Here is a 17,500-nt window from a genome sequence, read left to right on the forward strand (position 1 = left end):
GTGTCCAGAGTGGGAGTGAGAGATAGGTGTCACTGAACAGAGGATGAGACATCTCCCTGTTCTCATCGTCAAAGAGCTGAGTGAAGGCTCTTACACTCAACCTGGAACCAAACACACAGCTCTTTTTATCAATACACATGCATTCGACTTGGCAGATATTTTCAATCAGTATAAACAAATCAACCCTCTGTTGATAAGATCTTTAGTGGTTGTAGAGAACACCTACAAAGTTTAGACGATTATGGACAGAAACTGGTTTGATATCAGCATTTAATTACAAGATAGAATTTTCTATGATGATATTGATGAAAATCTAAAAAAAAAAATTCTTAAAGCCCTGTGTGTCTAATTTTATAAGACTTACTTTAAACACCACTGTTGGACATGACAAAGATGAACATGAACACAACTAAACAAGCACAGATTCTATTTTTTGGTCCTCTGGGAAAACCTTTGGGTTTTGAACCCTTTCCTGCATGGTGTACACACACGTATACTGTAGCTGTGTGGAGAAATATTTATGATTTTAATAATCTTAAAACCGCTCTACAGTACATGCTGATCAGGATTTAACATTTTTTTTTTTTTTACATTTTGTTTCCTTTCCTTTCTAACATGTGAAACTTTTTATTTTAAAATAAGAACTTCATTTCAGTTTTACAAAATAAGGGTGAAAACATGAAATAAAAAAGATATGCTGGGTATCACATTTTGATTCTTTATGCTGTTGAAAACTTTAGACCTTTTCAGCAGTACATCCAGCCAGACAGCCAGCCAACCAACCATTGATCCATCCCTACATCGATCCAACCATTGATTCATCCATCCACCCAACCAACTATATATCCATCCATCCATCCATCCATCCATCCATTCATCTATCCATCCATTCATCCATCCATCGATCCAATTATTTCCTATACAGAGTTGCAAGAAACCTGAAGTCTATCCCAGGGGACTATGGGCACAAGGCAGGGGACATTCTGGATGAAGTGGCAAACATCACAGGGTACAATCTCACACACACACACACACACACACACACAAGAAATCACATTAATCCATTTTTTGTTCACAGTTTCAAACTGTAATGGATTAAATGAGGAATCCAGAGAACCCAGAAGAAACCCCCAAAATACGGCGAGAACATGCATATTCCACACGCATACACAGACAGACACTCTCACACACAGGAAATGGGAATTAAACCATCAACCCTGGAGATGTGAGACAAACATGCTAACCAGCAGAATGTGATTCAGCAGTAAGGTTTTGTCTTATTTTACTCCTTTGAATCTTAAGAACCATGTGATTTTTTTAATGAAAATGATTAAATGAACATGCACTCAGTTATTGGGTAATAAAGCCTTTTAAAGTAGGCATATATTTTATGTGTGTCTAAACGAGTTAATGAGATGTTATTAGTTTAATCTGTGGTCGGTGACTGCAGTGCAATTACATTTTGTCTAATGCATTATTAACTTATACTGTTACATAAGCTGCAATCATTCTGCTGATGTTAAAGGCACTTACTCTGACTAATTTAAAATTGATGTTACCTATAAGCCGTTCTGGATTTTAAAGGTCCGTCACAGAAATATTTCTCTCGCTGTTTGGGCTCCATGTCTTGTTCACAAGCTCCTCCCAGACGAGCCATCCCGGCCCCGAGCTTGATCTCATACACCAGCGTTGTTGAATCCTCCTCGTTCTCACACAAGCTCTGAAAGTAGCTGGTCTGGTAAGCTGATACAGAGCTGTTGTGCTTGTAGTCCAGGTACGAGGGCAGAGGATGCCTGTGTTCTGGCAACAGGGGCTCAAATCCTATGAAGTACATTGCAATGTGTCTGATTTTGGGTTGTGTTTATAGGCACTATCAGCTTTGACCTTCTTCTGTTCATAATAACCAGTGACTGTATATATTAGAAGACAGCATGGAGCCATTTACTTTGTAGTCTTAAATGCTGGAGCTAAGTGATAGCTTTGTGGGTAAAGTGTTTGGGCTAATGATTGGAAGGTTATGAGAACAAATCCCAGGATTTTCAATCTGCAACTGCTGGTCTCTTGAACAAGGACATTACTTGAGATAAATATAAGCTGCTCTGGTTAAGGGTGCTAAAAAACATAAAGTCAGAGTCTGTCAAAATTAAGGCCAGATTCTGCTCCACAAATAAGGCAGTTCTGAAAAACCATCATTCTAATCTGGGTAATGTACCAAGTGGTAAACAGCAGTCTACATTTATGCTCAAAACAAACTGTCTTTGAGGAAATAAATCACAGCTGTCCATGATTTTCGTCTGAGTGAGTAGATCTTCTTTCCTCTGCTCGTTCTCTCAGTGCAGCTTGTTTGAAAATGGAGAGACTGGCTAACTTTACCATCTACCATCTCATCTCAGTCTTTAAGGACTTCCAGCCAGCTGGAAATGATACACGGTGTACAGTACAACACAATGGACAACTAACCTGAGACACTATAAAGTAAAGACCTTGCAGCAGAAAAACGTGCCGCTTTGACACAAAACGCTTCATTATGTGTGCTGGAAAGAACATAATAGCTCGTGAGACTGCTAATCATCAACCATGCCCTTTTTTTATCACCAGAAATTTGCTGAATGAATTTCAAGTGAAAATAATTCAGTTTCAGTGAGAATACTGCCCTGGGTTCAACATGGGAATAGGCGGAGTTAAAAACTATACTGCAGCCAGCCACTAGAGGGAGTTAGAGACATTTTGGGGTTGTGTTTTAATCCCTGTAACACATCCACTCGTGTGTGTATATATATACAGCCACTGGTAGCCATCTATTGGACAATTTTGATTCTGTACACACACACACACACATGCACATTTTTAAAAGAAAAATACTGTCCATGTCTATCAAGTAGATTTAATAGGTTTTCTGGGATTTTTCATACCATCAGCCTCGGCTACAACGATGGTAAAGTAGCGAATTGCTCCATTGGTGTCACTGAACCAGCTGCAGTTAAACTTGAAGGAAATGGTGGACTGAGTGATGTGGGCTGCTTGCTCACTGACCCGCACTGAGGACTGAGGCACCGGAGGACCTGCAACAGAATAAACTTCATGAAGTGACCTGTGATTAAACAATCTTCAGGAGACGTGCTGAATTAAACAGGCTTATAGACAGAACCTTATGTTAAATGATTGATTGGGACTCGGATTGGAATTTTAAACGACTGAAGCTGTTTTAAGACCTTGAAATAGATATTTCATAATACATGCGCAAGGAAATCACTTATCACATGCACAAGAAAATACTTTGTTGGTTTAGTTAGATTTTAATTTTTTTTTTATTTTATTATTTTTCTCTTGTTGAGATTTAAGCATCAGGCTACTAAATCTTAAGTGAAAGGAGAAAGCGAACAAAAAACACAATGCCAAAGCCATAAGAGTGCTCCACATGCTCCGATCTATCACAGCCATCTGGAGGGTTTGTGGTCTAATGCGGTGCCGTCTCAGCTGGTCTAATTCTGTTAGCCATGGCTTTGCTCTCCAGACAAGCTGAAACTCCTCGACTCCCAGCAGCCTTCTTCTCCTCGTTCTGTCATTCTCCTCGCCCTCTTCTCCTCACTTCTCTGCACTTCACTCGCTTGCTCCATCTCCCAGGTGGCTTGAGCTATTTGAGTGAATCTTTATTCAAGTCTGTCTGTGGAGCTGCTCCCAGGAGAGGACAGAGGTGAGCTGAGATACACTAGACTGTCCTCCTGCACCCATCCTAACACCAGCTTTCTTTACAAGTAATGAATTGTAACAGTGAAACTTTGGTATGATTGAGCTACTTATTATAAGATTAGGATAAATGCACACGAGATGACAAAACCTATTTCTAGACATTTCTTCTCTAAGAAATTTGTAAGCTTGAAAATAGTAAAAATGTCTAGAAATAGGTTTAAAGTTCTATTTGGTTTATTGTATTCAGCAATATTCAAAGTGAAATGTCTGTAGTTATGGTAGATATTGCAAAATATAACTACCAATTAACAATAAATCTGATTATGCCTGCACAGAAAGCATGGGGATACTGAACACTAACATTACATAAATAATCCTGCACTAATACCTGATTTAATACTTACTTATACTTACTAATACTTTTACACACTGACGTTCCGTTCCGTCTTTCAGCCGAATGAAAATTAAGGTTTTCAGTCAGAATAAACAAGTGAATGATTTTCTGGCTATAAGTCTGACAAAGATTATTGGCTTTCAGTGTTAGACCCACAGTGTATTTTCCCACCTGTTTATCAACAGTTTACCTTACACAGAATTTTAGTAGTTAGAGGCTTATGAACACTGGGGCATCTGAGATGTTAGATGTTTTGAGAGTTAATGTATTAACTAATAGAGAGAGAGGAAGAAAAGAATATTATAATATTACATGCATATTAATAGGAGTGTGTGTGGTAGAGTGTGTGTAGTATAGTACAGCAATTGTAGTACAGTACACAGTGGAACAGTACAGAGTGTGTGAAAGGGTACAGTACAGAGGGCAACAGTACAGCACGGAGTGTGTGAAACTACAGAGCGGAACAGTACAGAGTGTGTGGAATGGTACAGCAAAGAGAGGAGCACTACAGAATGTGTGGAACAGTACATCACAGAGTGTGGGGTACAGTACAGAGTGGAACACTACAGCACAGAGTGTGGAGAACAGTAGAGAGGTACAGTACAGTTGACTCTCGTTTGTCAGTACAGTAGAGATTGTGTAGGTACAGTACAGTAGAGAGTGTGTGGGTACAGTACAGTAGAGATTGTGTGGGTACAGTACAGTAGAGAGTGTGTGGGTACAGTACAGTAGAGAGTGTGTGGGTACAGTACAGTAGAGATTGTGTGGGTACAGTACAGTAGAGAGTGTGTGGGTACAGTACAGTAGAGATTGTGTGGGTACAGTACAGTAGGGAGTGTGTGGGTACAGTAGAGTAGAGAGTTGCTACAGTACAGTAGAGAGTGGGTACAGTACAGTAGAGATTGTGTAGGTACAGTACAGTAGAGAGTGTGTGGGTACAGTACAGTAGAGATTGTGTGGGTACAGTAGAGTAGAGAGTTGGTACAGTACAGTAGAGAGTGTGTGGGTACAGTAGAGTAGAGAGTTGGTACAGTACAGTAGAGAGTGGGTACAGTACAGTAGAGAGTGTGTGGGTACAGTAGAGTAGAGAGTGTGTGGGTACAGTAGAGTAGAGAGTTGGTACAGTACAGTAGAGCGTGTGTGAGTACAGTAGAGTAGAGAGTTGGTACAGTACAGTAGAGAGTGTGTGGATACAGTACAGTAGAGAGTGTGTGGATACAGTACAGTAGAGAGTTGGTACAGTACAGTAGAGAGTGTGGAGTACAGTAGAGAGTGTGTGAGTACAGTAGAGTAGAGAGTTGGTACAGTACAGTAGAGAGTGTGTGGATACAGTACAGTAGAGAGTGTGTGGATACAGTACAGTAGAGAGTTGGTACAGTACAGTAGAGAGTGTGGAGTACAGTAGAGAGTGTGTGAGTACAGTAGAGTAGAGAGTTGGTACAGTACAGTAGAGAGTGTGTGGATACAGTGCAGTAGAGAGTGTGTGGATACAGTACAGTAGAGAGTTGGTACAGTACAGTAGAGAGTGCGGAGTACAGTATAGAGGGCAACAGCACAGCACAGAGTGTGGAGTACAGTAGAGAGGGCAACAGTACAGCAGAGTGTGTGAAACAGTACCGTGTGGATTAGTACAGAGTGTGTTGAATGGTACAGCACAGAGTGGAACACTACAGTGTGTGGAACAGTACATCACAGAGTGTGGGGTACAGTACAGTGGGAATGTTGTATGGCACGGAGTGTGGGATGGAGTACGGCACAGAGTGAAATAGTACGGCACAAAGTGGAATAGTACGGCACAGAGTGTGGCGTATGGCAAAGAATGAAAGAATGGAACGGTATGGCACAGAGTGAAACGGTATGGCACAGAGTGGAACGGTACGGCACAGAGTGGAACGGTACGGCACAGAGTGGAACGGTACGGCACAGAGTGGAACAGTATGGCACGGAGTGTGTGGATACAGTGCAGTGCAGATTGTAAAGTAGAGAGTGTGGGGTACGGCACAGAGTGTGGGGTACGGCACAGTGTGTGGGGTACGGCACAGAGTGGAGCACTATGACAAAGAGTGTGAAATGGCACAGAGTGGAATGGTACAGCACAGAGTGGAATGGTACGGCACGGAGTGTGTGGATACAGTGTAGTGCAGATTGTAAAGTAGAGAGTGTGGGGTACGGCACAGAGTGTGGGGTACGGCACAGTGTGTGGGGTACGGCACAGAGTGGAGCACTATGACAAAGAGTGTGAAATGGCACAGAGTGGAATGGTACAGCACAGAGTGGAACCGTACGGCACAGAGTGTGGGGTACAGCACAGAGTGTGGGGTACGGCACAGAGTGGAACATTACAGCACAGAGTGTGGGGTACAGTACAGAACGGAGTGTTTGGAAGAGTAGAGTGGAACAGTACAGCAAAGAGTGTAGGGGTACAGTACAGAGCGGAACAGTACAGCACGGAGTGTGTGGAGAACTGCAGCATGGAGTGTGGGGAACAGTACAGAGTGTGTGGAACAGTACAGCATGGAGTGTGGGGAACAGTACAAAACGGAGTTTGTGGAACAGTACAGCACAGAGTGTGGGGAAAAATACAGTACAGACTGTGGGGAACAGTAACGTGTCTGTGGGTACAGTTCAGATTGTGGGGACTAGTACAGTAAAGATTGTGGGGAACAATACAGAGTGTGTGGGTACAGTATAGTACGGAGTATAGGGTACAGTACAAAGTGTGTGGGTACAGTACAGTGTGTGGGTACAGTATAGTACAGAGTATAGGGTACAGTACAAAGTGTGTGGGTACAGTACAGTGTGTGGGTACAGTATAGTACGGAGTATAGGGTACAGTACAAAGTGTGTGGGTACAGTACAAAGTGTGTGGGTACAGTATAGTACGGAGTATAGGGTACAGTACAAAGTGTGTGGGTACAGTATAGTACGGAGTATAGGGTACAGTACAAAGTGTGTGGGTACAGTATAGTACGGAGTATAGTGTACAGTACAAAGTGTGTATATACAGTACAGAGTGTGTGGGTACAGTACAAAGTGTGTGGGTACAGTATAGTACGGAGTGTAGGGTACAGTACAAAGTGTGTGGGTACAGTACAAAGTGTGTGGGTACAGTATAGTACGGAGTATAGTGTACAGTACAAAGTGTGTATATACAGTACAGAGTGTGTGGGTACAGTACAAAGTGTGTGGGTACAGTATAGTACGGAGTATAGGGTACAGTACAAAGTGTGTGGGTACAGTACAAAGTGTGTGGGTACAGTATAGTACGGAGTATAGGGTACAGTACAAAGTGTGTGGGTACAGTACAAAGTGTGTGGGTACAGTATAGTACGGAGTATAGGGTACAGTACAAAGTGTGTGGGTACAGTACAAAGTGTGTGGGTACAGTATAGTACGGAGTATAGGGTACAGTACAAAGTGTGTGGGTACAGTACAGTGTGTGGGTACAGTATAGTACGGAGTTTAGGGTACAGTACAGAGTGTGTATATACAGTACAGAGTGTGTGGGTACAGTATAGTACGGAGTATAGGGTACAGTACAGAGTGTGTATATACAGTACAGAGTGTGTGGGTACAGTATAGTACGGAGTTTAGGGTACAGCACAGAGTGTGTGGGGTACAGTACAGAGTGTGTGAGTACAGTATAGTACGGAGTATAGGGTACAGTACAGAGTGTGTATATACAGTACAGAGTGTGTGGGGCACAGTTTAGATTGTGGGGTACAGTACAGTACAGAGTGTGGGGACAGTAGAGAGTGTGGGTACAGTACAGTAGAGAGTGTGGGTACAGTAGAGAGAGTGGGTACAGTACAGTAAAGAGAGTGTAGGGTACAGTATGGAGTGTAGGGTACAGTAGAGAGTGTCTGGGTACAGTACAGTTTGTGGGGTACAGTAGAGTGTGTAGGTACAGTACAGTACGGAGTGTGGGGTACAGTACAGATTTTGGGGAACAGTACAGTAAAGAGTGTGTGGGTACAGTACAGTACAGAGTTTGTGGGTACAGTACAGTGGAAAGTGTGTGGGTACAGTACAGTACAGAGTTTGTGGGTACAGTACAGTGGAGAGTGTGTGGGTACAGTACTGTAGAGAGTGTGTGGGTACAGTACAGTACAGAGTTTGTGGGTACAGTACAGTAGAGAGTGTGTGGGTACAGTACAGTAGAGAATGTGTGGGTACAGTACAGTAGAGAGTGTGTGGGTACAGTAGAGTAGAGAGTTGGTACAGTACAGTAGAGAGTGTGTATGTACAGTACAGTAGAGAGTGTGTGGGTACAGTACAGTAGAGAGTGTGTGGGTACAGTACAGTAGAGAGTTGGTACAGTACAGTAGAGAGTGTGTGTGTACAGTACAGTAGAGAGTGTGTGTGTACAGTACAGTAGAGAGTGTGTAGATACAGTACAGTAGAGCGTGTGTGTGTACAGTACAGTAGAGAGTGTGTAGATACAGTAGTGTTATTGTAGTTATTTGGATGTAGTTCAGTGGTCTCTTACACACAGTACATTCTCACTAGACTTGTTCACAGAGTAAGAATGCTAAACTTTTTAGAGGAGTTTTTTTAGGGAACCTTTCACTTTAATAAACAACTTTCAACACCATGAGTCTCTTAGCAAGAATCTGGTGTGTGTACTGGGGCACTGAACTACTACTTAACTAACTACTTAACTACTTAATTGATCACATTCATCAAATTAAATCCTCGGGTAGTTATATTTGTGTATGTTGTTTGTTACTTATAGAAACACTGATAATAATTAGGTACAAATGTATTTCCTATTACATGCATGCAGCAGTGTCTAAAATTCTGAGAGCACTAGACTTCCTATAGCAGTACAGTGGACTACATGTAAGTGAGGAAACTAATGATTTTTGTATGTATTGTGTGTTAAATATTAAAATAAATAAATAAATAAATAAATAACAAAAGTAAAGATTCTGTACATGTTTATGGTTTAATCGTGCATGTTAGAGGGAAGACCAGGATTTGTGTCAGTTACATTTGGCCTACGTTTTTTACATCTTTCTTAATTAGGTGATTATCGCAGGGCACACACACACACACACACACACTCTCATTCACTCACACAATCACACACTACGGAAAATTTTCCAGAGATGCCAATCAACCTACCATGCATGTCTTTGGACCTGGGGAGGAAACCGGAGTACCCGGAGGAAACCCCCGAGGCACGGGGAGAACATGCAAACTCCACACACACAAGGCGGAGGCGGGAATCGAACCTCCAACCCTGGAGGTGTGAGGCGAACGTGCTAACCACTAAGCCACCGTGCCCCCCATAAGCATTTTTTATAGATCACATAATTCATCGGGAAACTCTTATACAACTTAACAAGCTAATTTTAAGAAATCAGTTGCTTTATACTCAAGCCTCCTTGGAGTGTCGTATCATCACAGGGTTAAGATGAATCAGTATTTGTCTTTAGTGATTTCTGTGTTCTGTAAACACTGAGAGATGAACTTACGGTCGATCATGGTGAAGGTGCTGTTCTGGACCGTCGCTCCTTTCTTGTCTCCAGAGATCACTGTAACTGACACTGTGTAGTTCCTGTAAGGCTCCAGCTTATCGAAGTGTTGAGATTGGGTATGGGCACTGAGGGTGCGATTGTACACCGACTCTTTCGAGCCTTGTCTCCTGCATTCCATAAAGTATGTGCTGTAATCAGATACAGGAGGCTTCCAGGAGCACGACAGAGACTTGGAGCTCAGAGGATGGCAGTGGAAGCTCTGGACCGGCCCTGGGGCTGAACAGAGGTAAATTCTTGTTTATTATTCAGTATGGAAAATATTTCATGAGTGTACATAGCCACAGTTTTATTAATCTGTTGTGATACATAACAGTTTCACAGCTTAAATGTGTTTAAATAAAGGTGAAGTAGTGTTTTTTCATTTTCACAAATTACAGTAATTACATTAAAAATATAAATAAATGATAAATCATGATTAACCTAATTCCCTAGTATGGAAGGGGTTGGTATGAAGGAGTGATAAAGAATTGAATACATCTCAAACACAACATCTTCACAGAGAACTTAATTAGAAAAACAATTAAAGTTTAAAAATCAAAACTTTATTTTCATTATTATCACTCTGGATGTTCACAAAAATGCAGGGGACATGAACACAGACTTCATGCTGGATGATGTACAAAGTGGAGGCCGAAATAATAATAATTAAAGGTGCAATAGGCCAAAGATTTCTTTAAATCCTGGGGGTGGAGCTATGGAAATGGTGGGTGGAGCTTAAAGGGAAACGGTAATCACTCAAACGTCAACCCCATCTTATCTAATGCAGCTTTTGACATCAAACAGTAACATGTGAAATCTAAAGCTTTGCCAAAATATTGCTTTACTAAAGTAATTGAGGATTTTTTCTGTATTACACACACAATACTTAATAAGCAATGGTTAGCAAGTGCAGCAAGTGTTTCCCTTCTCATACAGGCACAGTCGATCTCTCTCTCACACTCTCTCTCACACACACTCTCTCTCTCTCACACTCTCTCTCACACACACTCTCTCTCTCACTCTCTCTCACACACACTCTCTCTCTCTCACACTCTCTCTCATACACACTCTCTCTCTCACTCTCTCTCACACACACTCTCTCTCTCTCACACTCTCTCTCATACACTCTCTCTCTCACTCTCTCTCACACACACTCTCTCTCTCTCACACTCTCTCTCATACACACTCTCTCTCACTCTCTCTCACACACACTCTCTCTCTCTCACACTCTCTCTCATACACTCTCTCTCTCACTCTCTCTCACACACACTCTCTCTCTCTCACACTCTCTCTCATACACACTCTCTCTCTCACTCTCTCTCACACACACTCTCTCTCTCTCACACTCTCTCTCATACACACTCTCTCTCTCACTCTCTCTCACACACTCTCTCTCTCTCTCTCACACTCTCTCTCTCATACACACTCTCTCTCTCACTCTCTCTCACACACTCTCTCTCTCACACTCTCTCTCACTCTCTCTCACACACTCTCTCTCTCTCTCTCTCACACACTCTCTCTCTCTCTCTCTCTCTCTCTCTCTCTCTCTCTCTCTCATTCTCATTCACTCTCTCTCTCATTCTCATTCACTCTCTCTCTCTCTCTCTCTCTCTCTCTCTCTCTCTCTCTCTCTCTCTCTCTCTCTCCATGCACTTGATTAATATGACCTGCTCTTGCCGATCTATCTCCAGCACCTTGCTGCAGTAAGGAGTGTAAAAAAAAAAGGGGAATAATTAACGAGAGGAATTTTGTTCTCATGCAGAATGAGCCGTCATTGCTCAGTCATCTACTTAAAACACTTCATTAAGCTTGAGAGTTCTCATTTCTGAGCAAGAGCTTCACAGAAAATGTAACAAAAAAAAAAACTGGAACAAATAGAATGACTAGGCCCAAAGCAGGACAGATAAAGAAGAAAAAAAGAAGAGAAGACGAATAGGAGGAAACTGTCTCGGTGAGTCCGTTTGTAACTCTGAAGTAAAATTACCCGAATAAGAACATTGATTCGGCAAGAACTTCGGATCGATGGTCCCTTCCTTGGCCCTGAGGATGCAGGCGATTGATAACGGCTGAGTCTAGCACTTGTATCTCATAAATACAAACTTCAGCCTCTCAAGAGACCGAGGACCAGAGTCCCATAATAGCTGTCTGCTATCAACTCATCAGTCAAATCAGTTCAGTCAGCAGGAGTGATACGCTTTGAGTGCGGCGCCATACAATGAGAGCAGAACCAAAAGACTCCATGACTCTTCATCAGCAAATGACAGTAATTGTCTTTCTTCAACGGTGTAATGAATAATTCAGAAATCATGCATCATTCTGAATAAAGAAGGAAGGAAAGTGTTGACTTCAATAATGAAGTTTAATGTCTATACATTGCACGTGTACATCTCAGGATCTGACTAGAGCAAAGACAATCTGTGTCTCATCACAACCTGAATCCTCTAAATCACTCCAGCAGGTAGTTTACCAGCTAAAATGTCACTAATGTTATGTTTCTCATTTAAACTACTTTCTAATTATGGACTGTGTCATGGAGTGTGCTGATTCCTCTACAGAGCTGAATCACAGAGTGTCTGCTGCAATGAATAAAACATGAACTATTCTGACAACTGTGTGCTCCTTCATTTTGGGCCAACACACAAACAGGGTGCTATCCAGCACCAGCTGCACTCCACAGACGGCAGCCTGATTTCTGTTCTTTAAACAAAACTTCTAAGCAAGTAAGAGACGAGGAACATCTCTCAGAAAACTGGGACAGGACTGCTGGACTCTGAGCCTTGGCAATTCTGTTTCTTGGGCTTGAACTTATCGTGTTCCAAGTACAACTCTCCAGAGCTGGACACAAGTTTATTAAGAACATCACAAAACCCTTTCTCTCTCTCTCTCTCTCTCTCTCTCTCTCTCTCTCTCTCTCTCTATTTCACACACACACACACACACTCACCACACAGACACACATACTGTATATACATAAATGTTACACATACACCACAAAAATACACACACACTAGGACCTTCAATTGTGATGTGACATACAGCTAAGTACGGTGACCCATACTCAGAATTTGTTCTCTGCATTTAACCCATCCAAAGTGCACACACACAGCAGTGAACGCACACACACACCGTGAACACACACCCGGAGCAGTGGGCAGCCATTTACTGTATGCTGCGGTGCCCGGGGAGCAGTTGGGGGGGGTTCAGTGCCTTGCTCAAGGCACCGAAGGCAAGGTTCTGTGCCTTGCCTTGCTGAAGGGCACCTCAGTCGTGGCTGGCCCGAGACTCAAACCCACAACCTTAGGGTTAGGAGTCAGACTCTCTAACCATTAGGCCACAACTTACCCACGACTTCCCCTGTTAATAAACTGAACCTAACTGTAACTGTATCTCAAATAAAATATTTTGGTTCTTTTTTTATTTAAAGATGTACCTATTGTTATGATGACAAATTTGTGCTTGGTCCTTATAAAGGAATAAACACACACACACAAACACACACACATGCATACACACGCTTTCTGAGGAACACACACACACATTTTGGGGACCCAAAAGTTCAGGGCAGTTTCAAAGACATTTGGTCACCACCAAGCAGTAAATTCTGACATAAATATAAAAGATTGTGGGTCAGTTTTTTTTTTCCTGATTTTGTGATGAAAACACACAAACGAGATTTCTCAAAGTAGCTTGCCTTAAAGTAACCTGAAATTTAAAGGTCTTGTCCATTTGTCACTGACGGCCAACTCTACACTGAGCCCACGTCTGTTTTCCCTATCCAAACCTTCTCGAGTCTCCCAGTTCAGTTGGTGTAGTGGAATGTGCTCTCACCTGTGCGGATGGAGTAGTAAACAGCTGAGCTGTAGGCGACCGGCCCTGGTGTTCCTCCGCTCACAGTGTACAGGCTGAAGTTATACAGCCTGCCAGGGTACAGACCAGACACGATACGTCTCATTGAGTTCGGTTTTGACATGTACAGTGTGTCTCGTGGCAGCCATTTTACTTCAAAGTCATCATAATCCCCTTTAGTAGGAGCGTGCCAGATCAGCTCTACCGTGCCAACAGGGCCGACGTCTTTGATGGTCAGGGATATGGGTGGCTCAGGAACTAGAAATAAAAGAGTTTTTAAATATACTGTGTTTATACAACATACTATACGGTCTAAATGAATGTAAGGACATCTACATGTGATTCTTCCCCAACCTGCTACTATAAAATTTAGATCATACAGAAAGTCTCTATATGCTGTAACATTACAGTTTTCCTTCACTGGAACTAAGAGACAAAATCACTGTTCCAGCATGACAATGTCCCTGTGCACAAAGCCTCAGAGCTCCATGAAAACATAATGTGTTTATGTTCGAGTGGAAGAGCTCAAGAGTCCTGCACAGAGCCCTGACTCTGACTCGGCCCCAGTACAACAGCTACGCTCCAACATCTAGTGGAAAGCCTTCACAGAAGATTATAACAATATAATAATTGTCTGTCTGTCAGTCTGGATGTCAAACCATATTTTCTGTAATTTAATGTGTAAATGTAGAGCAAATTTTTTAAATAATAAACAACAAATTAGTACATGCAGTTTTACCCTCGTTGGTAAAACTACCAATACGTGATAGACAAGGCTACTGTAGATCTCAGCTGGATTTGGATATATTTATGTTTCACTGAGTTGGTGTGTTTTGTCTGGAACACAAAACTTCTAACTTTCACACTTAGCCTCATTAGCAAACACAAATTTTTGGATATCTGACACGTACTCAATGTTCTCTATTGGAATTCTTGGCCCTGTGTGTATAGCTGATTGTGTTTTTATTACAGTTAGTCATACAAACCTGTGCGTCCGACTACAGAGACAGTGTTTGTAAGTTCTCCACTCCAGCTGCGCACCACGGCAGTGAATAAATGACCAGGCAGAAGGTTTGTGAAGATGGTGCGAGTGTGTTCGGGTTCCAGTCTCTGTTCCGGCTGATCCGAGCCCTCTAGAGAAATGGTGTATTTGTCCAGACTCCCGGGAGCTCGTCTCCAAGTCAGCAACACACTGTCTGTGTGACCTTCATGATCAATCTGCAAGTCTCGGACTGGGGCAGGAACTGAGAGAGAGAGAGAGAGAGAGAGAGAGAGAGAGAGAGAGAGAGAGATTGCTATTACTGTGAAACAGTATTTAGACCATATGACACACATTGTAGCTTTATTTCTGTCTGTAATTATTAATTAATGTTGATGCTTTAATCCCACTGTGAACCTGCATGCTTTTTATATTAATTCCCCTGTTTTAACGCAGTAAAGAGGGAAATTTGTTCCTTTTTTATGATCCTAAATCAAAACATATTTTTAAATCATTATTTAAGCCACTAAATAAATAAGAAAATGTTAGAAATAGTAAATAGGGGTAATGATGTGCTGCTAATTTGCATTTAGATCGTGTTTACTGTATGTCTGGACTCCAGGAGCACAACAGAGGAGAAGTGCAATAGTTTAAATGGGACATTTACTGAAGTGACGCTGCGCTCCTTACTCTGGCTTTCACAATTGATTTCAGTAAACACAAACTCCTTCCCTGATGAGAAAAGTCAGAGTTCAATGGACAGACGAAAGAAAATTGAAATAAAAGATCGCCTTATTTCTTCTGCTGTTGTAGCTCATCTACATCAAAGTGTGATTCTTTGTGCATGCTGAGATGCTTTTGTGCTCACCATGCTTGTAAAGAGTGTTTATTAAAGTTCTTATCTCTTTCCCATCATCTCGAACCTCAGATCGATCAGAATGATCTGATTTGGCTCAGTAGAGTGAAAGCCTCTCACCTGTGCGTGCCCACAGAGATGTCTCGCTGCTCAGTCCTCTGCTCTTGCTTATCACCACCAGCTTGTAAAGTGTCCCGGGAAGCAGGTGAGGGAAAATGCAGCTTCTCTCTTTTGCCCCAACTTTCTTGTGCTCTTGGAGAATATTGTCCACGTTGTACAGGTGGAGGTCGTAGTGGTCCACCCAGCCTTCAGACACATTCCAGCTGAACGTGAGCTCAGCCGTGCTGTTTGAAAGCAGATGGAGGTCTTTTACAGCTGTTGGGCCTGAGGACAAAACAAACAGAAGGATCTTGTATAGAAGCTTAGTTTCTCCTGAAATGTCTCAGGGCATCTAAGAGTTAAAGATAAACCAGAGGTTAAATATTTATCGTCTTGTATCTGTCTTACGCGTTTGTCCTTTTGCCATGACGTCCTTGCTGTAAGAAGTGTTGCTGTAGGTCTTGAGCTGCACCGTGTAGATCCTTCCTGGGACCAAACCTTCGAACCGGTAACGTGTGATGTCTGCAGGCACTGAAACGTTGGCTACCACGGCTTCATCCTCGTCCATCAGCTGAATACTGTAGCCATCCAACACGCCCACCGGCGCGTCCCAGCTAACAGCCAGGCTGTGTGTGGTGTGTTCACTGTCAGCCTGAAGGCCCTTCACCGGCAAAGGAACTGAAAATCCACACAAGTGCATGAGAAACACTTTGGATAAAAAAAGCCATGTGTCAACATATACTATAGATTTTGTAAAATGTTTCTAAGCTCATTCTAAATTTTTTTGGCGCTGGTATTTCGATCATTTTTTGTGCCATCTAATGTAACGGTGGGATCTAATCTAATGGTGATGGGATTTAAATTCGAGAACAGTGATACTAATAGTGCAAAGGACAGGTCAAATATCACTGCAATTGCCAGATCACTGTCTATTGTGGAAAGTCTGTGGCTTAAGGCACCAAATTTCTTTTTATTTGAAAACATTTTGTATACTCGTTTCAGCCGCCGCAGCTGAGATCAGGATTTATTTAGAGACCTCATTCCTCACACTGTACAGATACTGTACAGGATTTACTCAGTCTCACCTGTGCGTTCGCTGACGCTGCTGTCGTTCTTCAGCTCTCCACTCACTGCCTCTACTATAACCATGTACAACTGCCCTGGGACAAGATCTTCAAAGTCCGTCCCGTTGTCCTGCTTTGGGACACGTCTTGGCATCTCGACACGTTTATTATTATTGAGCAGGACGACATTGTAGAAGTCCACGTCTCCTTCGCCGGCACTCCAGGAAGCTCTGAGACTCCCTCTGAGTAGCCCGGGGACGAGCTGGAGGTTCTTTACCTGACTGGGTGCTGAAAGCAAAGGAAGGATGTTTACGCTTTCACAGAAAGTTCAAGGATGCTGTTCATGAGAAAGTGCAACAGATCATTTTGCTTCTTTCTAGAAATGAACTTAATAATAAGGTTTAATGATGATTTGAATAGTTATAAAATGGATCCCAAAAATCTGAAACATTAACATCGAAAATTCATTTTTTTTCTCAAAATTTGTAATTAAACAGAAGAATTTTTAAATAGACGACACTGATGGATCTGATCTAATACTGGATCATCAGATTCAACGCAATCGACAATGCAGCTCGAGTGCATGCTAAACTTATTTTTATAAAGGAGACAAACAAAAATACTAAGAACTCTAAAATTCATGTCGATATTTCAAAGATTCCACTTTTCCCTCGAGTCATTGCCAGTACTATCATTTATAATGAAAATTCTTGTATTTGAGCACGTCTGCCTCACACCTCCAGGGTTGGGGGTTTGATTCCCGCCTCCACCTTGTGTGTGTGGAGTTTGCATGTTCTCCCCGTGCCTCGGGGGTTTCCTCCGGGTACTCCGGTTTCCTCCGGTATGAGTGAGTGAGTGAGTGAGAGTGAGTGTCTCTTACCAGTGCGGCCCTCGATGCGCTGGGCCTGTATGTACGAGCCGCTGAGGGTGGACACCACTATCTTGTAGAGAAAGCCTGGGCTGAGTGGAGAGAAGCAGTGCTCTCGCACCGTGTTGTTCAGTCTCACGGCTGGGAAAACGTTCATGTCATTGTAGAGGATCTGGAGCTCG

The 17,500-nt window shown here is 42.4% G+C and overlaps 1 protein-coding gene across 1 annotated transcript in view; it reads right to left on the reverse strand.

Moving 5' to 3' along the window:
• The window catches only part of ptprb (protein tyrosine phosphatase receptor type b), a 48,786-nt gene that overhangs the window by 14,321 nt on the left and 16,965 nt on the right, over window positions 1-17,500 (reverse strand). The window contains exons 10-19 of the mRNA XM_060889279.1: window positions 17,331-17,500; window positions 16,472-16,738; window positions 15,795-16,064; window positions 15,408-15,671; window positions 14,439-14,696; window positions 13,435-13,710; window positions 9,565-9,843; window positions 2,913-3,062; window positions 1,560-1,821; window positions 1-101 (exon numbers count right to left, since the gene is read on the reverse strand). The exon at window positions 1-101 is cut by the window's left edge and continues 6 nt beyond it; the exon at window positions 17,331-17,500 is cut by the window's right edge and continues 94 nt beyond it. Of these exons, the coding sequence (XP_060745262.1) occupies window positions 1-101; window positions 1,560-1,821; window positions 2,913-3,062; window positions 9,565-9,843; window positions 13,435-13,710; window positions 14,439-14,696; window positions 15,408-15,671; window positions 15,795-16,064; window positions 16,472-16,738; window positions 17,331-17,500 (2,297 nt within the window). The remainder of the gene's footprint in view (window positions 102-1,559; window positions 1,822-2,912; window positions 3,063-9,564; window positions 9,844-13,434; window positions 13,711-14,438; window positions 14,697-15,407; window positions 15,672-15,794; window positions 16,065-16,471; window positions 16,739-17,330) is intronic.

Source organism: Tachysurus vachellii, chromosome 16 (genome assembly GCF_030014155.1).
Source record: "Tachysurus vachellii isolate PV-2020 chromosome 16, HZAU_Pvac_v1, whole genome shotgun sequence".
NCBI lineage: Eukaryota > Metazoa > Chordata > Actinopteri > Siluriformes > Bagridae > Tachysurus > Tachysurus vachellii.